At 43.6% G+C, this 25216-nt stretch overlaps 1 protein-coding gene across 1 annotated transcript; it reads right to left on the bottom strand.

Annotated features, from left to right (window-relative positions):
- Positions 1 to 170: 170 nt before the first annotated feature.
- Positions 171 to 25216, bottom strand: tmem260 (transmembrane protein 260). Its single transcript, XM_083924490.1, has 16 exons — positions 24961 to 25216; positions 21679 to 21710; positions 19907 to 20058; positions 10803 to 10980; positions 10562 to 10675; positions 9657 to 9836; positions 9473 to 9513; positions 8123 to 8209; positions 6923 to 7031; positions 6330 to 6502; positions 5005 to 5176; positions 4183 to 4322; positions 3363 to 3539; positions 2141 to 2194; positions 1786 to 1870; positions 171 to 1605 (listed from the first exon to the last, which is right to left on the bottom strand). The coding sequence occupies exons 1-16, from the start codon at positions 25067 to 25069 to the stop codon at positions 1345 to 1347; spliced, it is 2064 nt and encodes a 687-aa protein (XP_083780616.1). The 5' UTR covers positions 25070 to 25216; the 3' UTR covers positions 171 to 1344.

Below are 25216 nucleotides of genomic sequence, written 5' to 3'. Positions count from 1 at the left end.
TTTTTTTTTTTAAAGAAATGAAACCATCTGCTACAGCAGGTTGAATCTTATCATCCAGCTAGCTGACACATCCACTCACTGTCCTTCGGTTTCTAGCGGTGACTCAAACACCAGGCTCCTCCAGCAGTTTTTCATAAATCTTATGGCAATAGACTGGTTTCACCCCTATCCAACACATTTCCTGGCCACAAGGTTCCTTAACATCAGCACCAGGATTTAAAAAACTGTTTGTAACTGAGGTTTTGGACACTGAGAACACTCTGACAAGTGACTCTGGTCCACTCCCTGTGTTCGCATGCTACATTTTCTCTCCAGCAACCATCGAAGGGCTACAATTCCTGGGAGATGGCTGATGGTCTTGCATGTCCCTGGAGTTTGCATGACTTTGTGCTTGTATGATGATCAAAGTACTTTTCAGTGTGCCGATCTGTTCATCGACTATGTTTATATGCAGTTCCGCAGGAAAAAGGCTTGGGTGCTGATTTAACCATGTTCATACACACACACGCGCCAACATGCGAACATAAATCAACACACATGCACACAGAAACGCACCTCTAAAAGGGTCCCTGGCATTGTGACATTTCACATTTCATTTAAATCCATGAGGGATTACAGCCCTCCCGTTAGGAAGGAAGAGAGGGGGAAAAAAACACTCATCGAATCCATTAGTTTTAAACATTTAAAGGACCATCTAAGATAGACTGATGGAAGGATAGAGGGGTGGTGGGTGGGTAGTGCTGGTTACACGGAGTGAGGACTGTGTGGTACAGCACAAGTCTGTGCTAGATTAAACAACCGCTCTAATCCCCCATTTCTGCCCCCAAATTGGTTTTCCCTCAATCTCGGCCTTGCTATCCTAATGTGAGAAAAAGAGAAGTAGAGCAGTGGCTGAGGCAAAATAATCAGCATGTTAAAAGCTGTGAGAGCAGAAGAGAAAAAAAGGAGATGTAATGATAAAGCAATCGAATGGGTGACTTTAAGGGGCGCACGCACTATTTGATTGGGTTCAGTCAAGGCTTCCTGAAGTCAAGCTCCGCCACTGGTCAACTGTAACCGTTCATGAAGAATTGAAGCATTGCTGAGTTTTGTCTTCTGTGCTTTGTGTAGAGTTCTGCTTGAACTATGTCCCAGTACTTCTGCATCAGCATTCCACTTAATTCCCAACTCAGTCCATTTAGCCAAAACTTTAACTAAACGTCATTCTTTCCTTCTGGAGTTCCACCTTTAAACCATGCAAAGGGGCACATTGGCTCAGACTTCGTCTCTGGTGCCTTGCACTTCGGCTGGACTCATGTCGTACACTCAAGTGTACCAGCTACATGTAGGTCTCTCTGAATCTTGTTATGGCGTTTGCCTCCAGCTCTGGCGGAGCTCATCTCTCTCTTTGAGCAGGCCAGTAATGGCCGAGCGTATGGCCAGGGCCTGGGGATCCGTAGATTCCTTCTCTAAGTAGAGACTAAAGTGCTGGGTGCTGCAGGTCAGCAGACTGTCTGGACTGTAGCCCCGATGACCTGAGCGAAGCAGCCTTTCACAGGCTAGTGCCAAGTTCTTGTCCCAGTTTGGAGGGTAGTCTGATTGGGCCTCCACAATTTCCTTATACAGCTGTCCAGCAAACACACATACATATAAACACAGAGACACACATACACACAAAAGCAGAGGTCATGACAAATAATGAAAAAAAAGCCTTTAAATGCCATACTTTTCCTAGTTGTGGCAGTTAAATCTGCCTCATTATGGTTAACAACAGTATTTTTGCATGTTTGTCGAGGTCAAACTCACAGTGTAAGACAGCTCAAAGAGGCGAGCTTTCCCCTCTCCCTGCATCCTTTCTGCCAGGTCAAACAGAAAGAAAGCCGTCTTCATCCTGAAACAAAGCACGCAGGCTCAGAGCTAAGTGCTGGATGGATGAGCCATGCAGATCCACACTCACAGACGCACCACTCCAATGGAGTGATTTATGTAGATGCCGACACCAAATAGAATGTACATGTATATGCTCTACCGCACAAGACTGGTTTATGGAGATGTTCTAGTGGGCTAGTATGCATCGTGACGCAGCTTTTTATCTGCAAACTAATGTATACAACCTCTACAAAGAGGAAACCAGTGTATTTTGGAAAAAACTTTACTGTACCTGGCTTGCCACATCTCCTCATTAGCGACACGCTCCCAGGACGCAGGATGGAAACTGTTCACACATGAAAAAAAAAATCTTTATCTAAACAGCTCCAGGCGTTGGTTTGTGCACAGTTCCACTAACTATAAATTATCATTTATGTGAATATATTGTTCCACTTGACTGTGGAGGCTTTGATACACGAAACATCAATGTTTGCTGCATAAACATTAAATGACTGAGCAACAATACCAGCTAGCATATTAGACATGGAGTAAAACCACAACTCCCTTTTTTTCACTTTGTTGACTGTAAACACTTGACCTCTTCTTCAAAAGAATATTTTAGCAGAGTTCCCGCTAATATTTGGCTTGTGGGCAACGGCGGACACGCTTCTCGTGAGGGTGCGGGAAATAATGTCACAGTATTCAGCCGTGGATATCTGAGTGAATGAAGGGCTGCTGGCAACAGCAACAGAATACGGAGCTTTGACTAATTCCACTTTTGACACAGTTATTGACAAAATGCAATAAGAAACTCATTATTTTTCATCTTCAGTCTCATTTCAGATGGCTCAGGGCCTAATGTCTTGCTCTGGTTGAATTCACAAAGTGAATTCCTCAGTGAGGACAACCTCACTGAGGAAAGCTCTGTGGAGTCTCTGGAAGGGTGATTCAGAAGACCACAGAGAGACAAGGGGGCAAGGAGATGTTAGCGATGAAATATGTGAAGAGGATTCTGGTTGGGGGATTGTTTTCTTGCTGAAAAAATATTTTTGTTTTAATTTAAAGATCATGAGTTGTTTTAAACAATATGCAAAAGGATTCTTCTAGTAGGCCTCCAAGAAATGACATACTACTGACTTGCCAGTGGGCCAGTCTTTATAAAATTATACTGTGACGCTAAACAGTGATCAATCTCACAGAACTTTATTTTAAATTCTAACTGAGATCCTGAAGTTTTCAAAGATAACAAATATGTCAGGCTGAACTTCAGAGGAATGTGTTTAAAATGATGCAAAAACATGGACTTTTATGTTTGAATATTTCACTGAGTGTTGACATCATATATATCATCAATGAAATGCTGGAACAAGTACCTATGTTACTGTCCAACTATGTAGAATTATGTCATTTTTTCAACATTAAAGCTACTTAAGAGGAGAAATAAAGCAAAGCTGTATGACTAAAACATGTCTGTGGGAGATGGTAATGATTCATGTATAATTGTGCATCTGCACCTGTCATGTGGCTCACTCCAATTGTAGATGTTGCGAGTTTGATTGGCCCAACTTTCAGGGTGAAACTGCCTCTGAGCTGGCACCAGGTAGTCACACACACCCAGGGGCCAACGAGAGAAACTATACCCCCAGCTTGTGTCTCCATCAGACAGCCCAATGCAGGCGACCACAGGCCTCCTGCAGAAAAACAACCAGAAAGAGGCTTACTCACATCCTCTATTATTCTCCATGTAAACACTCCTCTTTCCCCAGGTAAGTGATGATGAGACAGAGACACACAGGAACACCATGTAGACAAACAATTCCTAACATCTCAACACTTTCTAGCTTCCCTCCAGTCTGGTGCTACTCACCAAAGACTCTGGCCCTGTGGGTTAATCCCATGGGTCAGGGTTGCCCCACTGAGAGAAAGGCATGTTGGCCTGGCAAACACTGCCCCCTGGTGGCCTTGGTATTAACAGGTTTCCAGACTGTTTCTTGGTCTCAATTCCTTTTGGAGGAGTGTTTGATGAGAGCAGGGAGCAGCAATGAGTCCACCAGAGACTGTTTAACCAAATCAAGTAGATTAGTCGACTTCTTTAGTTCATCAAACTCCTTTTATGGCCTCAACAGTTCTACAGGCTTATCTTCTCCCTGCACTCACCGCTGTGTCGACCATTCCACTGATCTCTGCCTCATTAGATCACCCACTTGTACATTTGGACAATTGTTGCCCTCCCAGTACACTCTCTTTCCTCTTTCCTTTTCTTTACACTCTTCTATTTATCTGTTCAGACCACCATTCTCTTTTGGCTCTCTCTTTTGTAACTTGGCGACTCACTGTGTGTTGTGGGACAAAAACTGCTCCAGATTGAAGGTGTCTTTCTCCTCAGGGTGGACCGGGTCCCACCAGAGGCCGGGGAAGTGCACCCCAGGGTGGTGCTGCGCCAGCTTGGCCACATACCAAGTATATGTCATCATCTAGAAAGAAGAAAAGAGTATCACCAACTCTGTTCAATTTTTTGTACCACTGTGATTAGTAGTGAAATTAACAGTGTACAAGTCACTTAAAGAATAGGATTTATTGACTATTTCAGCAGTTTTTTTTACTCCGTCAACAGGGGTTTTCTTTTCTTACTTAAAGTTGAGGCTTTTGTTTTCCCTATACATTTTTATTACATCACTCTAAATGCGCTTTATGATTGTGATGTTGAAGAGATATACAAACGTATATACATAAAGACTATATTCCCAAATTAGAAAAGAAAAAAAGCCTGCAAGACAGCTCCAGACATCAGGCTGTAATTTATGTATTTTGTATGAATTTCAGTCAGTTACATACAAACACAAATCCATACAAATCCTGCTGATCTGAAATATATCCTTTTTACATATACTGAAGCAATTTTGTCATAAATCAAATTAGCAGCTTATAATATAAAGGAAGAACATTGCAATACAATACACAATGCAAAAGTGTTTAACTACTACTTCTCTCTCCTCTACGTCAGAGGGAACTTTTATTTGAGCTGATTTTTGATTTGATTTTGATTTTTGAAATGTTCTTAATAAGACCAAATTCTTACTTTTGTATCAAAATCATTTGTATCAAAATGAAAACATCTTAAAAAAGACAAGACTGTGGAGAAATCAAAGCTCTCACCTCCTGGTCGACCAGACGCACATCGGGCCGCACACCCTGGCAGTAGTATAAGTAGCGCAGGGAGTTTCCAGGCAGATCTCCCCTGGTCAGGATGATTGAATCTGTTGGGATGGAGGCCAGAAGCTCCCTTCCGAACCTCTCGACTACGCTGTTTCTGCTCTGATCGCACTCCCTGGGGATTATCAGCACAGTCACCATCATACTGAATAATATCATCAAAACACAAGTTGTGTTTACTTGAATTTAAAAGAGGAGGTTGAGTGTACTCCCGCTTAGAAGTGTGTGTGATGTGTACAACTGTGGGAATGTGTTTGTAGGTATGCTTTCAAGGTGCTCTGAGGGTAAGTTGTCAGTGCCCCCGCCCCATCCCCTCTGCAGAGCGCTCTGTCTATCTAATCGGGGGGAGACAGGTGTGATGGGTCTGACAGCACAGGCCATGCTCTCCCCTTGATCAAAGCTGCTCAGTGATGGCTGTCTGGTACTCCCCAGCACTACGCCGGTGTAATCTGCCTTCTCGGACAGCTAACATCTCAGTCTGAGCTCTGTGAGTGGAATCTATGTGCTAACCGTGCCCCTCTTTAGCCCCTACCATGGGGTGTGCAGAGAAAAACCTGACATGTGGAGTTCAGACCTGCGGTATGAAGCGCAAGGAAGAAACAAATCAGGTTGACTCAGGGAAAACTTATGCATGGGGATTTTCGAATGAGAAAGGAGTTTTTATTTCACTAAACTTTGCTAGAAGTTGAAATACAGAAGTATTTAATAGTTAGGGACACATACCACTCTGGCGTAGTTACGGCAACAGGGCTAACAAAGTAAACAGATTACACAAATAAATGCACACAGATTGTGCAGAATCTGACTGCTTTTTTATATATCAAGAAAAAACAAAAGAAACTTGCATGAAAACTATTAGAGCTTGAAATCACAAACAGTACAATGAAGCGACATTTATGTGTGAACATTTTGTGTCAAGTTTACTCGTGTACTGTGATCACAATCTTTGCTGTTGCAGAACTAGGTTTTTTAACTGTCTGCAAAGTGTTCGTTAATAAACTCACTTTATGTTTAGCCCTAACCAAATAAATCAAACAACCCAGGGGCGAAAAAGTACTGAGAGTCACTTTTCATCCAAAATGCATGTTAACACCCACACAAATCTTAAAACTGCATTTCAGCATTCGTGTCAGCTTTTTAATCTCATTGTCCTAATGTGTTGTTGTACCTTAACAATGAAAAGCATATAATACTATTGTTGTGATATTAATGGACGACCATGTTTGTGTTCATCACACCCAGGAAGTTTGTTACTGTGCAATGCATACCTGTGATTGGTGTGCACCATATGTGCCAGCAGAGCCATGGTGAGGACCCAGCCTGTGGTCTTCCACACCCCACCACGGCCCAGCCTCCTCTCCAGCTCAGCGTGTGTCCGGCTCAAGCCGAGGCCTGCCAGCACGCACACTGCAGCATCACTCTGGAGCCAAAAACGCTCAACCTGGTGCAAACATAGATAATGCTTTAAGGTACAATGATACCAATGTTACAACCTCAAGTCAGTATGAGGAAGAAAACAACATGCCCCACACACACACACACACACACACACACACACACACACACACACACACACACACACACACACACACACACACACACACACACACACACACACACACACACACACACACACACACACACACACACACACACACACACACACACACACACACACACACACACACACACACACACACACACACACACACACACACACACACACACACACACACACACACACACACACACACACACACACACACAATGTATGAACATGCTTTTTAGACCACTACAAGTAAATTAAGACAACAGAAACACCTAGGAGGATGTCGCAATGAGTCTAAGTCCCATAGCTCACCACTCCAAGCAGTAGGGGTCTGCTGATGTCCAGGTTGGCTCTCCAAGCAAAAAACAGCGAGTAGACCACCAGCATTGCAGTCAACAGCCAGGACACTGAGCAACCCATCCTAGGATAGGACAGGACACTAGTTATTCAGTAAACAAATATTGTTCTCATTATCACTTCATGAATATTGTTCTATATACTATTGGACTGTAATTTCTACATATTTAGTCTAATGTATTATTTTGTCTGTTTGCTCTGTAAAAATATACTTGTTTTGAATAAGTCCATAAAAACATTAATGCAGGGATGGAGATTTCAAGCCTGAGAGCAAATGTATACGCCAGCCAGCTAAGAAGTGCATGATTGATTTTCTAATGCAGACTGAGTCATAATGAGCTGGTGCCAACCGCTGAATCACAAACTCATTACAGTACAGCTGTAAAATGTACTTATGCACTAAAAAGAAAATATGTTACTCTTGTGGCAATAACAAATCATCTGAACCTGAAGAGACACTCTCAAGCCAGAGAAAATGACTTTTGGTTTTCCTCCCAATACATTGATCTGATGGGTTCCACTGGACCTGACATACTGTCAATATTCAGCGTTTGTATTTTCTCTTCAAATTATGCACAAAAAATAAAAGCAGATTTTTCAGTAATAAAAAAAAAGTTCTGATGTTCTTGATATACAAAGAGTTTGATTCAACATTAGGTAAATTGGTATTTGCATGGCTTCCTTTTGGCATCCATTGAAATGACCTTGCTCTTTTTCATCTGTGTGTGTATGCAGCCAAGTTTATCAAAGTGCACCCCAGGAGAGGGGGAAGTGGTCGGGGGGCTTCACTAGGCTTTATCAGCTCCACCCCTTAGACTGCAGAAAAAGGCATCGCTGTAATGAATTAGTGGATCACACCACCACACTGCCACAAACAGTTACATATAAGCAGCGGTTTATTTGTACACACAATAGTGTTTTTGAAAATCCAAAATACACATCAACATCTCTTGATGTGAATGTGGAGCGTTGCGACAGCTTGACAGTTAGGTGCCTCAGTGTTTTTTTGTTTTCTCTTTTTCTAAGATCAGCATTTTGTCAGTGGTTTTGTTCCTCGTCTTTTACTCCAGGGGATTAGATTTTTGGTTGAAGTGGCTGCTGAGATGTGTATGACAGAGTTTGGTGTTTTGTATGCCGGCATCTCACTCATCCCACCTGTCCCACGAGGAGAGGAGAAGACCTATTCCTGCCAGCACCAGAACAGGAGGTGAAAGGTCTTCTAGACAGTGGTCCAACTGGGCCCTGCGCACACACACACACACGCACACACACACATATATATGATGGACACCAAAGATGAGCTCAATTACCCTCCCTGCTACTGAACTCAAGGACACCAATTATTAAATGCCTTCCATCCTCTATCAAAACAAACTCCTTGGACTGTGGGCTCTTTCTTTCAATCGGATTGACAGATACGAATGACTGTGTCATCCACCCCCCACTGCCCCATCCTCTCCTCACAGTGCCTGTCAGTCACAGAGCGCTTGCTCAGAGCAGAGAGATAGTTTCCTGCCTCTTCCTTAATACCCATCTCTATTTGACAGCTTATTGAGTCTCTATATCTCCCAATATACACTATGTGTGAATGTGCTCACGAGTGTGTGTGTGTGTGTGTGTGTGTGTGTGTGTGTGTGTGTGTGTGTGTGTGTGTGTGTGTGTGTGTGTGTGTGTGTGTGTCAGCTTCTCCAGTGGGTTTACGTCTCCAGTGTGACATGCCTGTCATGTTCGCCTCTCTTCCCCATCTTGAAGGTGTGCTTGTCCATCAAGCAGCAGGGGTGATGGGAAGGGGTGGGTGCCTGGCAGAGGGGGGGCTGGTAGTGGGGGGTCTTAAGACGCACATGCACCCCCATCTCGTCAGCTGGAGAAAGATACCAGGAGTGGGATGACTGCAGCGGTGGTGGTAGCGGGTAGTGGAGGGAATCGGGTGGAGGAGATGGGGGGTTGCTGGAGTGGAAAAATACAATTTCTCCAGCTCTATTGCAGTGTCTGTCATCACAGCTTGTCACGCTTAAACACCAGAGCTGAGTGATCATTTCAAACTGCTGGAGAAACAGAACACAGCGATTTGGCCCTCTAAGCGGGTTCAGTTCTGCTTTGATGGGAGAGAGTGGAATGGGAAGAACAAAAGCTTCTGGGGAGAAGAGAGAGAGAGAGATGGGCTGCAGAAATGAATGTGGGCTCTCAGAACAGATTGGAGTGTCTCTGGTTATACCTGTGTAAAACATCAAAACCGGCGCAAAAAGTGGTAAGGTCCAGGTGTGATCTCACTGTACCTCAGATAAAATATCCCCAGTTTTCTTTATTGTCTCTTTCTGAATCTATTGTCCATGGGAGAACACCAAGGTTGTATAGACGGACCCGTGTACTCTGTCAGAAATGGAATTGGACGATCAAATATCATCTCTAACTTTCTGAAACTGTTTGACATTCACACCCACTTTAAGCCATAAACCTTCCCAGAAAGACTGTCTGAAAATGTGTGCCGTTATTTAGCAGACTTACTTTAGCATTGAGGTCAGGTGTACAGAGCTCTCTGTCTTTGCCTGCAAACACAGAATAAAATGAAAAAAACTGGTATACAAGGAAAAAAATTGTCACCAGATTACCTATACAGACTAATGGCACATGATAAAAGAAATCTTGAATAGTGTGTTAGTTTTATTATAGCAGGGCAAGCAGAACATACCAGACTGAAGGTGCCATACTCAGCCCTCAGCAGGTGGGTCAGCAGGCCTGACAGGGTGGTCTGATCCCCCCAGCTCCAGCGGGCTGTGTTGATGAAGGAAGAAATGGGCATGTAGATATACGGCAGAAAGCCAGCAAGGAAACACACTCCTAGAGAGACAAGGCCACGCAGAGAGAGCTCCTGTCGAGATTTTTAAGGAAGACATGTTAATGATTATTTTATGCTCTCCAAAATGGAAGTAAAAGCCTAATCAAGCCCAACCAGACAAATCATGTTTCATTTGCTCTAGTAGATACGTATGCCCCCTGCTCACATTCAGACAGATTTTCAGCACTTTAAGATGTGACGGACCAATCAAAACCATTTATCTCAAGTGGGGCGGGTTTAAGACGATGACTGACAGTGGAACATTAGTTACTGAGCGTTACTGGCGTCCTTCACCCAGTGCAACACACCAAGCTCAAAAAACTCAGATCAAATACAAATCAAGATTTTGTTACCTTTTTCAGAAACATTTAGTGTAGTGTAATTTGAGAAAGTTTGTAACCCTGCCACCATTTTTCCTGCTTCAAATGGACCCACCACAACTTGCATGCAGCGCACAGCGCTACGTTGTTTCGTTGCTAGGTCTATCCAATTAGATCGAAATGCATATCTGATTGCACTGTTAATAACGCCACTTGGAAAACGAGATTGAACTGAGATGTTCCAGACTAATATACATTTTCCAAGTGCAAGGTCCTACACTGTAGATGAAATATGTAGATGGGACTGTATGATGTAGACGGAATGGCAACAACTAGAGAAACCTAATGTAAGTTTCCAATCGTCCTTTTCTTGCCCATCTTTAGGTTTCTTAAACACAAATTTAGAATCTGTTTTATGAATAAGACTCCAGAACTTACCCTGAGAAAGTGAAGTTGGTAGATGACCCAGGGAATGATAATCAGTACATACAGCACCAGGGTGTGCTGGTTGCAGAGCCCCAAGCCACAGCATAGCGCTCCCCAATGTGCAATCTGACAAGGTCAAGCATTTTAGTACAGGACTGTGAGTTCAATTTGAAGTTATCTCAAGAGGCGTCTACTGAATGATCACAGGTAACTGATAGCTAGGTTTACTCCCCAGTGGGGGTGGAGGAGTTACCTTCCTCCTTTGGAGGGCATTCTCGGCACAGTGGAAGCTTGCAGTCAAGAAGAAAAGCAGACCAACGAAAAGGTTGTTGAGGGTGAAGACCTCTGCCACCATGGACCACTGCCAGCTCAGCCTGGACACAGCGAACAGCCCTCCAGCCAGAACAGCTCCAGGGCCGGGGCCCTCCAACCTGACAGTGAGGGAGGACAGGCCTACATAATTATACACAACTTTAGAAATATCTGCGACTTCCGACACAAACCCATGTGTATTTAAAATCCCATTCAGTACCTGATTCCAACCAAATTAGACAGCCCATTATTCAAATATACCTCGAGCATTACTTTATTATAGTCAGTTTTAAAGGCTGCAGAGCTTCAGGTGTTTAAATAAGTAAGTTATACTTACTGAAAAAAAGAAAAACAACAAAGTCAGCAGTTCACACAAATTAAAATTTTTGCGGTAACAAAAGCCACCACTTCACCCAGACTAATTTGGGGACCCATTATAATCTTCCCTCGACCCAAGTTTGGTTCTCGGACAAGACCTTGAAAAACACCCAGTGAATTGGGCCATTCACATATCATGAGAACTCCCTCCCCAGCAGCCGGTGGATCTCGAGCAGACTGGCACAGAAACCACCATGGTAGAGATAGCACTTTATCCTCAGCTTCTTAAATATAATGTGTGCACAAAAGTTTCCCTTTCCTCCCCTCCTGTACTGTCTCCATCTCCTTTGCGGTAATTGAAGCAAACTTGGGATAATCTGTCATACGCTAAGACCCACCACTTACTAAAATGAGAGACAGAGGGGGAGAGAGAGGGGCGACAAATGATGAGGAAAAGGGAAAGAAAAGAAAAATAGTGCCGAGAAGTGTGCGTTAAAGGGGTGAGACAGTGTGCGGGATAAAGGATGAAATATAGAAAAGGGAAGAAAAAAGTTCAAGAAGAGAGAGGGGAAAAAAGAGAAAGGAGAAAAAAAAGAAGCCCAGTCCCCGGCATGCTGGCTCTGAAATATGAGCAGGCTCGACAATTAGGGAAGTCAGGCAGTATGGCCCTTTTCGCCATTGTGTGGAGTGGCTTAGAGTCCTCATCAGCCTATCAGCTAACTGACAGGCAGAGAGCTGCTCTATTCAGCACCGCAGATACAAGCTGCAGGCCAAACGGCTGCCAGGTCCCTTATGACCCCACAATCCCTTGCCGGTGACAGCTTCAAGCTCCATAGCAAATTAGGCGCTCTCACATTACAATCGCAGAAGACAGATTCCATTAACGGTATCTGAAATTGAGTAGAGAGCAGGCCCGTTATCAGACCTGACTCATAAGCACCGCCATTAATCACAAGGCATGATACCATTTATACATTTCCAGCTCTCTGCCTGCTGCTGTGATAGTCAGCCACAAAAGGCCTGATGAGACTTAGGCTAGGGGAACAATGGAGCTTTCTGAGGAAAGCGCGGTAAATCAGGAAAAAAAAGGAGAGGGAGAGCGAGAGCAGGGTAGAAAAAAAACTCTTTGCTTGCTGACTACTTCCCCTTTTTTTCTTGGGTTTTCTCTCTCCTTCTCTCCACTATTTTTTTTCTCTGTGTTCACTGTAAGGCGAGCTTGGTGAATGAGTATGTATATGTGTGTGCACTTAAAGGTGGGGGGTGGGGGGGGCTGTGTTGATGGGGTGTCTAGGAGTGGGTCTTAATAAGAGATAGCAGCGTCTTTCTCGCTGCACCGCTCCAGGAATTAGTTGTAACTTGAAGGAAGGATGAAGAAGGATGGGGAGGAGGGGGGGACTTTTGTTGAGGTGCAGAGACCCCCCGCACCCATAATTTTACCTCTCTGCATGACAATTAACCCATAGCTCATACACTTAGCAGGGGGGCTGACTTGGGGGCAGCACTGGGTGCAGAACAGTCATGGGGGTCCACTGACTAGGTTATTACACAAAGTATGTCCCTGCCTCTGAAGCCTCGTCTGACAGTCAGGCAACATTTGTCACATATTCAGAGACGCACACAAACATGCATACACACACAGGCACACACTCACATTCCTGTTCTTCAACTTCTTTGGTCTCCCCGAGTGCCTGACAAATCTCTCTGTTAGAGCTTGTCAGTCCGTAAGAGCCCAGTGATGTGTGTACAGTGCAAGCTGTAAATGACCTGTCTGTCTGCGCTGGACCACCTGGGTCCCAGTCAGCCTCTCAGCCTCCCCCCAGCTCATTCTCCAGGCTGGCTGCTCCCAGGGCGCACAGATAAAGCAGGACATATTCTGACACCAGTGTGGCCGTGTTCCCTGTTATCAAGACTCAATGCAGTGCAGGATGCTGCTGTGTTGAAATGTTGTGGCTCAGTGACAATGGCCTAGTTGAGACGTGGCAGGAGAAAAACACAGCTGACAACGAGACTATTCTACCCTGGAATGATCCACCCTGCCAAAATGTCTGTGTCATTACCTGACTAATTAACTGAATGACTAATAGTATGTGTAAAGTCTGGAATGAAGCACAAACTTGGTAATAATGTAAGTGGTTAGAAAAGAAAATTACCAATAATTCAATTTTTTTTTTGCTAAAAGTCAAACATAAGGAATGAAGATGGTATAAAGAAAAGCAATTCAATATTTAATACAAAACTATTCCAAATACAGGTTCAAACAGAATGATCAAAAGGCAAATAAAACAACTAATGAATGACAATTATACAACTGGCTATGATGAGCAATAACCCCTTCAAGGATACAACAAAAGCTCAGTATAATCACTTTGAAGTGTCAAAATGGGACCTGCCTCATTTACCCCCTCAGTTCTAAAGTATGGGCCAGAGAGGTGCCAGCACCAGTCGTCTGTGCTAAATAACAGCACACAAAAAGCCTACACCAGCACTCTTCACTGAATGAGGCTTCACAATGAAGCTGGCCAAGGGGGCCACTGTCACACATCACCCCGGGGAACAAACAATACCACAGCTGTGCCATCGCGGATCAGTCGCTGCACTGTTCTCTAACCGAATGGTGGTTTGGGGAAGCAGCGCTGGAAATGAATCACACATTCCTGAAGAGGGTAAAGAGCCCGAGAGAGGAGGTGGCCTGCTCGGGCTGAGGCAAAGGTTTCCAGCTGGCCCTCGCTGACACCCCAGGGCTCTCCTCTGGCCAGGACACCAAGCAGGGTACTTATAGTAGCTATTATATGACAGTGTAAGTGTCTGATGCACTGCTTTGAAATTTCAAAGCCAAGCAGCAAATGATATACAAATCTAAGCTTTGAAATAAAACAATATGTATGTGTCTGGAAACCAAATATTAACTAAAATGGAAGGTTTCTCTGTCAATCCTTGGATTTTCTCCACATCTTTTATCCGATCGACTTCACACTTGGTGGGTGGATTACATGGAAGTGCAGTGTCGAGCTCTTGAGATCTACGGAACATATTTAGTGTGTTGTTTACACACAGTAGTGAATTGAAAGGGGACCCCTGTTAACTATTAAACCACTGAACTACAGCTTGCTCTCCATCGTTGCTACAGAACATTCAAGAGCAGATGAAAAAAGAGAGACCAGAGATGTGACATTGTAGAGAGCTCAAGCATTTAAAATCATCAGTGATATAACTTTTCAGAATGAATGCATTTGTTCTAGGAAATGGCCTGGTTCCAAATAGCTAGATGATCGCAAATTATGCTATACTGCAGCATTGCTAGGGGAACTATAGTAGATGTATTGCTCAGAACCCAAGGAAGCACAGTGTTGAGTGTGAAGTTGTTGGGAAAAGCAGTTCTTGAGGAAGCCACAGGCGGCAATACTGGAGGTCAAGTAATCGGGAAGAGGCACGTAAATAAAATACCACAAAGTGTTTTTAAGCCAGTTAATGTATGGCTCAGCGCTGAGCAATAACAACTTTCCATGAAATTATAGAATTACAATATGATCATATTGTATTTAACATGTTGACCAGTCAGGGAGAGTTTAATGAAGATGCTATTGTATTATGGGAATTGTAGGAGTTAGGGTTTTGGCTGTCCCACATAAACTTGACATCAAGGCCGCCGTTCGTGCAGTAGTGGGAGTGGTACTTAAATGGCTCGTTTGTGTAATGACATGTTTTGTTCTTTAGCTTCCAAATGTAGCACATGAAGGCTTTTTATTTCACAATTATATGATCTCTACATTTCTGACCGGACTTCAAGGCAACTTCATTTAGCAGAGAAAGAGAAAGAAAAAAAGGGACGGAGGCGCCGGGCTTTGTGCTGGAGCTTGCTGCAGGATACAATCAGCCATTAGACAAACTCCCAGGCAAATAAATGCTTGGGGTTTTGTTACCTTCATAGTTTATTTTTTAACTTACTTGTGGCAGTGATAGAGGTATGCTTAGACTTTACTATACAGGACTCTCACATCACCTCCAAATGGACTGACAAGTCTGATCTCCGGTTATATGTTTGGCCCTGCAGCGTGACTTTGGGTTGATTTTTAAAAAAAAAATGTATTTCATAAGTTAATAACAATTGTAATTGAAGACAAACTAAATGTTATGAGGTTATTAATGTTTTTATTTTGTGTGTGAAGAGCATAACGTTGCAACTTAATTAATAGCACTGACTATATTATACGTTACTTTGCATAAATTCACCATACTTTGATAACTATTAATATCAAAAACCTTTTTTTCTAGTATCATGATATTGATTTCAGCCATATTATCCAGCCGTTTTATAGATATAGTACTGATATCATGACATATTGAACTTGTTAGGGTGTTCTGTCTGGATGAAATACCCAGTGAATGCTTCTACTTGTTTGATAAGCCTGTGAATGTTCTCATTTGTCCAGGTCATCATTATCAACTTGTTTGTATCACATCTTTTTCATTTAAAAAAATTTTTTTGGTGTGGAATTATCTTCCAAATGAACTAATAGTCATCATCAAATACCATACTATTAATATTGAGGTAAAATCCTTTTTATAACCGAGTTCCAAAAAAAGGAAATTGGAATCTGGGATGCCACAACCTAATTTTCAGTTCAACCAAACCAGGCACTTCCCTGCCTCATCTGGTGTGCGAAGAGGAGGCCGTTTGCTCTACCGCTCAGACACCCCTCCTCCAGGAGAGCGCTCCAGTGCTCCGAGTGCGTGTAAAATTAATCACCACAATTCTGCTCAAACAATGCAGCCACTGACATGACAATTTCTCCCAGAATGCCATCTTAATCTCCACCCAACACACAAAAATTACAGGAAGAGGGGGGAAAAAAACAATTTACAAAAATCCTGTGTTCATGCAATTCACTGAATGCCATTTTTATTGCTGCTTTTTCCAACAAAGTCATTAGGCACACAACAGTGATATATAAATGTTGCTGTATAGATTCCATTAACTAATTCTGGGTGAATTGTAATTGCCGAGTCTGATCCGTCTCCGTGCCTGGTGCCTTATTAAGACTGCCTGTGGTGGGTGAGGAATGTAATATTGACGTCCAAGGCAGACACAATCTCGGGCCCACGGGCGAAAGGAATATTAAACTGGTACTGTATTCTGCTGTCTATCTAGCCCTCCTCCCTCCTCCTCTCTATCCCCATCCCATAGCCAGTAATGAGGAAATAACATCTCCATTAGACATCTGTTTAACTGTATTAAAGGATGAGTCCTGGGGGGACCATTGGTCATGCTGAGGATGGGGAGAGTAAAGGAGGTCTGTTGGACTACAATATAACGGATGAGATACTATAGAAATGAAAGAAAAGGTCCAGAGATTGGGTCCTTTTAAAAAGACAAACCTTAAATCGTCTACTGCATTTCCAGAAAAAAAATAGGAATGGGTATATTCTCTATTGGCACAGATGTGAGAGGGAGAGGTGAGAACGTTATCCAACAAAACAACTCTATTCAGCTGTTTACAAGATATTACAACTCACACTCAAAACAAAACTCTGGCTGCAAAACCATAAACACATTGCTCCTGACATGACCCCAACAAGATAAACACAACCCCGCCCTAGTGGTAAAACAACCCACCTGAGCGAGGAGGGAAGGTGCCATTGGGACCATATGGTAAACGGTCCTTATAAGGAGTCGGGGACGCAGCACAAGGCAAGGGATGGCACCGCGCCCACCCTCCGGTCCACTGGGGCATCCGCTGTGCCACATGGGCCAGCTCTTGGCGGTGGAGCCTCTCGCAGGTGTGCATCTTGTTTCGAGGGCCACCAAAGAAAGGGGAGGCCAGGCATGTTTGGTGTGCTTCAACAGTCCTCTTACGTAATCATGTGATCAAACCAAAAAGTGCTGATGACTGAGCGAGGTTGTTTTTCTGCTCTGATGGCTGTCAGCGCGCTAACGTGTCGGCTCCTGGTTTCTACGGATAAGCTTAGGAATGGAGAGAGATTCCTCCCAGGTAGCAGAGATTCAGAGCAGCTTTAGCAGATAAACTGTGAAACGAGAGAGCACAGAATACTGAGCTGTCTGGATTATCCTGCTATGAAGGGTGCATTCCTCTAGAGACTCATGGCTAAGGCCTTTAGCATTCCACCGGGAGAATGTTTCTTTCTGTGAACCTCCAAGTGCAATCGATATTAATTATCATTACGTCCACCATCCTCAAAGGCTTGTCAGGCCATGGTGTGAAAACATAACAAGACATGCAATTTGGCCATCAAACCATATGATCAAGCCAAGAGAACTGTAATTGACAAATCAAAGGGAGGCTAAGTGCTACATTTAAACTTATGCAAGAGAGAGAAGTGGCTTCCAAGCCTATCAACTTACATTCCCCCACATTAAACACGGCAATCGGGCCGACTAATTTAAATTGATACATCAAAGGCTTGCCATGTTGGGTATACTCCAGATGAATTTCAAGGTCTTACAATTTACTATTTGAGAGAAACTGCCTTCAAGTACCCGTATTAACTTCAATACATTTTGCCATCAAAAAATAATCACACAAAGCGATGATTTGTTTGGGGTAGGAAAGTCTACTTCTCAGCTGCTGCAAACCTAAAAATAAAAAGAACTGAAAAAGTTTATAAGGGCCTCAGAAGGGACAAAAACAACAAAATACATCTCAGAACAGAGCAGGTATCAACGGGTGTCAACTGGTCAGTTTTGGCACTTCATCTGAAGGAAAGACTGTCCGGAGAATCCCTGCAGGGATGTGGCATGACATCTATGCCAGTCAGTCTGTATGGTCAAAGCACCCAATGCCCTCGGTGCCAGAACCGAGAGGGAGGTCTTGACCATCCGGAGCCCCCTCCCTTCATCTCTTGCCCTCTCCAGTAACCTCTCACCAGACAGAGTCTGCCAGCTGATCCACGGCCACAAGCTCATCCCAAACTAGGCTCTGAGCAGATAATGACTAAAACCTTTTATGCTTATTTTTCAAATTGAAAGCATAGATTATACGTTCATACTTAAGAGCTTATATGGTGTGACTATGTACTCTGGCTGAAGTCCTCACTACCCATCATCCCTTGTTGGGAAGTGGGTGGGCTTGGAGGTCCTCATAATGACTTTTTACTTGACCATAATCCAAAATTGGATCTAAATCCCCAGAGATTACAAACATGGCTACAGTTAACATGCACACTGTGAGCCAAATATCACCCAGACTGCATGGATATTTTCTGGCCTCAAAATAACTGTCTGTCAATGTCCGGCCAAGGACAGAGTCCAATCCTCCAGTTGACTGGTAACTCATCAAATGTAATAAGACGAGGGGAATAGTAAGTAAAAGCCCCAGAGAAGCACAGTGTTCTTCCCTTTCTTGATGTATTCTCTTTATTCTTCTCCTGTACTCTCCTAGGAAGACTGGTTGAAATTGGGCGGGCTTAGGGCCAGCTCCCTGGGGAGCTCTTCCTCCTAAGCCTCTACCCTACTGCAGAAGGGCTGAACCTGTACCCTGACCGAACTCTGGACCTCCTGCCACTTAGAACACACGCGCCAAGCACACAGGAAGTAGGCCCATTGCTGAGCACCTGGGAACACACACAGCTCCATTTTCAACTGCTTTTCCCCACGATCACTGGTTTCTCACAGCCTACCTACCTAGAGCAAAAAGAAATTACATCATATTCAACAATTCCTATTCTGGAAAAAGTAAATTAGAAGTATATGACATGCTTGGAAATGCCCCAGTATGCATAAACAGTGACAAAAAGGAAAAATGTTGACACTAAGCTGCCACCAACAATGCAATGTAGAAAATTACTAACATCAGCAAAAAGGTGATGTAAGGTAGAACAGCCAACCATGGAAGATAAACACACACACAAAGAGGGAAGGGGTAAAATACCCCTCACATGATAGGGTCAGCAGCAGGGGAAACTGCAGGCTGGTAGATGGCAATGTAGAGACCGTAAACTGTGCTCATGCCTGAGCGAGGGGAAAGATGGTTGAAGAGAAGGGAAAGGGAGGAGCAGAGTTAGTGATCCTGTTCCTCTCAGACCCAGGAGGCAAGAAGGGGGGAGATAAGAAATCGTGCCATGTCAGGATTGGGGGCATGCTGGGCAGAAGGGGGGCGGCAGGAGAACAGGGACATCGGGTTGGGGGTTGGAGGGCGCGATAATTGTGATATACATACACATACACGCACTCTCACAACGGGTGGCTGATGGGTAAACAGGCAGGACAGGGTGGTAGGAGGGAGGAGTGCGGCTGGGCCCTGTTTCTGAATACTGATCAGAGGATCAGGGATGACACTGCCAGACTGGCAGGACCCAAAAATACCACTCTCTGTTCCGGACAGCATCAGGACGCAAAACATCAGTAACATCAGGGAATGTTTGAAGACCCTCTCCACTCTTCTTTTCAGTTTTCCTCCTCTCAAATGTTTGACTTTTGCTATACAGATCAATGCATGTGCAGAGTTTTTCACTAGAAGGCTGCTGTCATAGTCATCTGCTGAAGGAGGAAAGCATCCCTGTGCTCTCCAAAAAAATCTAAGTTTGTCAGTTTTAAGACATTTAGATGCTAATTATGAGAGAAAACTGGACCAAATGCACTATGTGGGCATTATTTTTACTGGAGCACATCCCTTAAAATAAAAGCACAGTGATGGCAGAGCAATAACACAAATATAACAAGAAATTATGGAAAATTACATGGGAATGGTATATGTCATGTTCCTACTGTACCTGCAGACAGTAATGCAGAGGGCACCGCAAGCTGCAGCCCCCAGCATGCTACTCATCAGGTTGACACTGTGGGCTGGAGAGAGTGAAGGCAGAAGACACATAGCTAGGCGAGCTAGCAGGGTAAAGACAGGGTATCCTGGAGGATGGGCCACCTAAGAACAAAATGACAACATTTGAAATCCAAATGCAGAGACGCAATGAGATCTAAAGTCACGGCTTCAAGAGAACAGCGAGTAATGTCTCATTTGTGATGTACTTGTTTGGGCGGCAAACTAAGATGGTAAAAGTGCAAATGTACAATCTTTTGAAAAGATCGAGGAGGAACTGGAGAAAAGTAATCAAGGATACAAAAGCCAGAATAAGAATATAGGAGGTGACCGGCAAGCAAGAGTGAAGCAGTAAGGATGTGTTACGTGTACCAGCCCCCTCCGATTGAGTGGAAAATCTAGTTGCTCTTCTGCCCTCTTTAGATGCCGGTAGTGGTGTTCTGTAGAACTGCAGTAATAGAAGTAAGCAAGACACACTCTGCCTGACTTGACCGCAAACTGACTCTGCTATGATTCCAGAGCCCTCCTCTCCATCCCTTCCTCCCTCTTTGCACTTCATTTCTTCTGGCCTCTTCCCAAGGACAGTGCAGTTCCCTAGAGCCTGTGGTAGAGCACGTGGTGCTCGGCAACCCCAGCCCCCAAACCACCACCGAGCCGCAGTCATTCTCGCCTGGGGGATCTCTGCAATCACAGCAATTAGCCACTAAGTCTCCTCCACCCAGATAAGGGCTCAGTCATTAAACACAGACTCATTCCCTGGAACTGATAACATGAGCCATGCAGGCAGGGAGAAGGGGCAGCTCTTCAAATGAGCAAAGAGCTGAAAGGTGAGAGTGAGAGACTGCATCACCGGTCACCTCAGACACCACAAAGCCTCCTTGGTTACATTCAAACATAGAAACAACTCCACTCAAATCAGAGGGACGGGCTGAGGATAGAGCATGCTTGTCAGGAAAAGGAGCAAAAGAGTAAGAAGTGATGTAGAGAATAAAAGAAAGCAAAAAGCTAGCAAATTAGCAGCCGACAGCTTGGTGAACTAAGTGTTAGTGTCAGACAGGTAGGCAACTCAACCGAAATGAGCATCAGTTAGGAGCATGTGGAGGAGGGACTGTGTGGCCGACAGTAGTGGACAGACATGTTTCAAAAGGACAGCTGAGGGACAAAGGCCACAGGGAGAACGGGGAAGCAGTATTCAGGAGCTCTGGGGATCAGAAAGGGGGGACAGCAGCCTGGGGCCCAGGGACGGCCTGCAAGGCTCTGGGGAGGCCTGAAAGGCAGACAGGCAGGCCACACGGACTGCAGCACTAACGGCAGGATTACTGGCATAGTGACACCGACACAGCCTCCCTAAAAGGATCACAGCGGCGTAATAAACTTTATTAAATAATAAAACTTATTATAACTGTTAACCCGATTTAGTTCATTCTTTGCGGCTTACACACACACACAAAAAAGAGGGGTGGATATAATAAGCCTTATACCGTACATAAGGCAAAGCCTACAAAAGCCATCGCCTTACCATTGACTTTAATTGGATTTGAAAAACGGGTTGCAAATTATAGCATTCTCTACTTGCAACTTAGTAAAATAAGTGTATAGAAAAGAAGGGGGAAACCTGTGGACTGAAAGTAAATTAATCTGCTTTCTGCCCATGCTTAATTAAACTTCCTTAATGCTTATAAGAGTTAATGAGTGAATTGATTAAACAATACAGCTAATACTTACCCCCAGCTCACAAGCAGTGGTGATCAGCTCTCCTGTGGAAGAGAATAGGGGAGGAAATTAATGTAAACCCAATAATTATTATTAAGAGACAAGTCTGCTCCCAAAGTTTTCCCAAATCAAATACTTGCACTGGGGTTTTGCATTAATTTGCCAGGATCAAAACCTACAAATCTTCCCAGTGTGACATTTCCTAAGCGGCACGCTCATTCTCTTCATCTCTCGCTTCTCCCCTGATGCCTCCCTCCCTGTCTCCAGCACATCCACACAGATATAAACATACACACACAAACCATTAGACTCCCTCTCCAATGCTCTGTCACACAAAGACACACATATGCTGATCTGAGAATAATGCTTTCAGTCCCTTCCTCCCAATGCATCAGGGTCCTTTCCCTTCCTCTTTCTTCTGCCTCTCTACGTGCCTCTCTCCTGCTCCCACACTCCCAATGCCTCAATGTCTCGTTTAGTCCATTGGGCAAAAACAGAAAGGCGACGTTGGTGACAGTCACAGAATGAGGTAAGCTGTGAAAATAAGAGTCAGTTGCACAATTTTTTGACAAGCTCTGTGTGCGGCGCAGCACAAAGTGAAAAGAAAAACCCTAAAAGCTATTTGAGGAAGCTTTAATGTATCTGGGCACAAACCCATTTGTGCCAGAATACACCCAAAGCGTTTCAAATTATACTGATTTCCCACCCAATGTTTGCATCTCCCACTCTTGAAAATTGAAATTTGGTTCAGATTAAATTACAATGATAAATGTTTTGGGTTCAAGACAGCTCCCTCTACTGGTACTAGATGGGTAGTCATCTCCCCCATCCAGTACAACCAATAAAACAGTGGCCTTGGTTCCTGCATCACTGACTTGATAGTCAAATAAATAGACATCATATTAAAAAGGTAAAAATGTTTTCAAATTAATTTTCAACCATTAAAAACAGCAACAGAGTAGGGGGAGTATTTTCAATAAGTTTCAGATGGAGTTGGCTGCATCACATATTTTACAACCTTGCTGATACAGTGAATTATTATGCCTAAATGTCTGCCACATGAGGAGCCTCAACTCTTATCACTCTAATAGACCATGAAGTCAGAACTCCTCCACCTGCACAGCTTAAATGTTTTCTCAGCTCCATTTCACCTGGCATGAGCCGCCAGCTACCTGCCATCCTTTTACATCACACTCTCATCCATCATCGGTTTCTCAATTTCACTTATTTTCCATCAGTAGTGGCACACTTTTACACCATTCAACACAGAAAAACTCAAAGTAATACTGAGCCAAAACATCCATCTCAGTGCCACATAGATGCAGTTCTGCAGCCCCAATACTAAAAAGGGAAAATATTGACTCAACGGGGTAGCAGCATGGGTGCCAAGAGTCTTTGTGATAGTGGAGCATGGGCACCCACACCAGTCTTCCCATAATCCCCATCATTTCCACACTTCACATTCCTAGACAACAGTGTACCCGCGGGGCTGTGCTCAAGCCTCTCCAGGGCACATCACACCTAAAGAGATTAGGACACAGAGACGGAGACCTGGAGAATTCAGAAGGGTGTTCAGCTGGCACTATCAGAGCGGGCATCCTGCACGGTCCCTAAACACTGTGGAGAAGGGGCTGGCTATTTTTTCAAAGGCCCCGTTTGCTAGACAGCAGCACAACCAGCAGGGCTACTCAGCGCTCCAATTGCCTGCTCCCTCCTTGCTCATATCTGGCCGAGCTTTTCACATGCTTTCATTCTGCAAAATGTGCATTCCCCTCCACAGCAGCTCGTATGCCAGAGCAGTGCAAACCTAACAAGCAGAGCCTTCATGCCCTCAAGTCCACATTTACAAGTTTGTAACCTTGCTATCGCTTCTAAACACTGTTTGTAATTGTGCAAAGCAGTCCTTCATGAACTACATTACAAGAATGTTGGAAAATATGTTGGCCTACAACATAGGAAGGTAGAGTTAAATACATTCACCGTTAAGACTGGTTACAGAAGAGTCCAAATTAAATTTATGCATACATAATATAAAATGTAAAGAAACAACCCATGTTATTTATAAGTCAAGGGCTGTCAACAAAACTTAGTCATTATAAATTGTGTTTATATTACGCAGCGTGGAAGTGCAGTCAATATAAGAAATTATGCTCTACTTGTTCCCCCTTTATGGCAGCAAAAGTTGGTTAAAAATAACTATTGCCGATACGGAAAAGGAAAATATATTGACACAGTCAATCATTTCTCAATAACTTTTTTGAATAACAAATGCTTGGTTGCAGTGCAAGTGACTGAAATTAGGTGCGGGTCAAATTGGCAGACATGAATATTGTGATAATTATCATAGCCAATAATCATACCATAATCCACTTATTTATGTTATCCAAATTTGTTTTTGAGGCTGACAGAGTATAATTTAAAAAAAATTGGAGTTCAAAGAAACCTTCTTATCACAATTTCAGTCAAATGTAACACTCAATTACCTTTAATGGCATATCTACAATTCAAACCCCTTTCAAAATGATTTATGTAATTAATAAATGAATTTAGTTCCCAATCGTCATGTTTCACCAAAAAAGACATTGAACACAGTCAAAACAATATGTTACACACTTCACAAATCATTAATATTCCTTTATATCCCTTTTTTCCCCCTTTACTAGAAACGTTCATCCCACAGGCATTTCTTCAAATGTATTTACTCTACATTCATTCTGCCTTCAACATTCAATCAATAACACAGAGCCGACTGTGAAATCGGTGCTGTGTGATATGTTATGGCAAGTGAGTTTAAAGCTAATTAATGATGAACTCTTTCCAAGCTCTCCAAGAATATGTCTTACGTCAAAACGTTGAGCGTTTCAATTAGACGTAGAATTTCTTTAATGTTATATTTAGGACAACGAAACACCGTTAAGCAAGAATCGGCTATACAAAATAGCAAAAATATAAAAAAAAATTTTTTTAAAGTAAAATAAAATGTAAGAAAGAAGACAAATAATATACAACGAGGTGTTATTATACAAAGGTGCACAGAAAGTGAAGTAAGCTGAAAGTGAGGGGGTTCAGTTCCGTTTTAAATCAATGTATCAGTACAGAGTTATGTACGCTTTTTCTCATATACAAGTTTGTTTTGAGTAAACCTGCATCTGCAGCACCACGGACAGTACCCGCTCAGCAGCTTCAGCAGCTGCGATCAAGAAGGCGCTACATGATTGGCTGCCTGGCGACACAACAAAGCCACGTGACCAGAGGAGCATTAGCTAGCTTAGTTAGCCATCTAGCACCACCAACCTGAGTCTCCACCGGGGACAGTCCTCTGCACACAGGGCACATACAGAGCAGTGACGCAAGCGACCGTAGCGCCTGTCAGTATCCAGCTTTTCCTCTGGTCCGCAGACATTTTCCGGATAAATGTCGATAGTTTTTAAACAACTGCTAATGTCGACTAACTAGCGAGCTAGCTGACGTTAGCATCCATCCATTTCGGACGCTGAGGACTGTAAATAAGCCACCAGTTACCTGACACCCGATGTAAGTGAACAGCTGA

The sequence above is a fragment of the Echiichthys vipera genome, assembly GCF_963691815.1.
Source record: "Echiichthys vipera genome assembly, chromosome: 12".
Lineage (NCBI taxonomy): Eukaryota > Metazoa > Chordata > Actinopteri > Perciformes > Trachinidae > Echiichthys > Echiichthys vipera.
The sequence above is the reverse complement of the archived record's forward strand: the minus strand, read 5'-3'. Positions and strand labels throughout refer to the sequence as shown.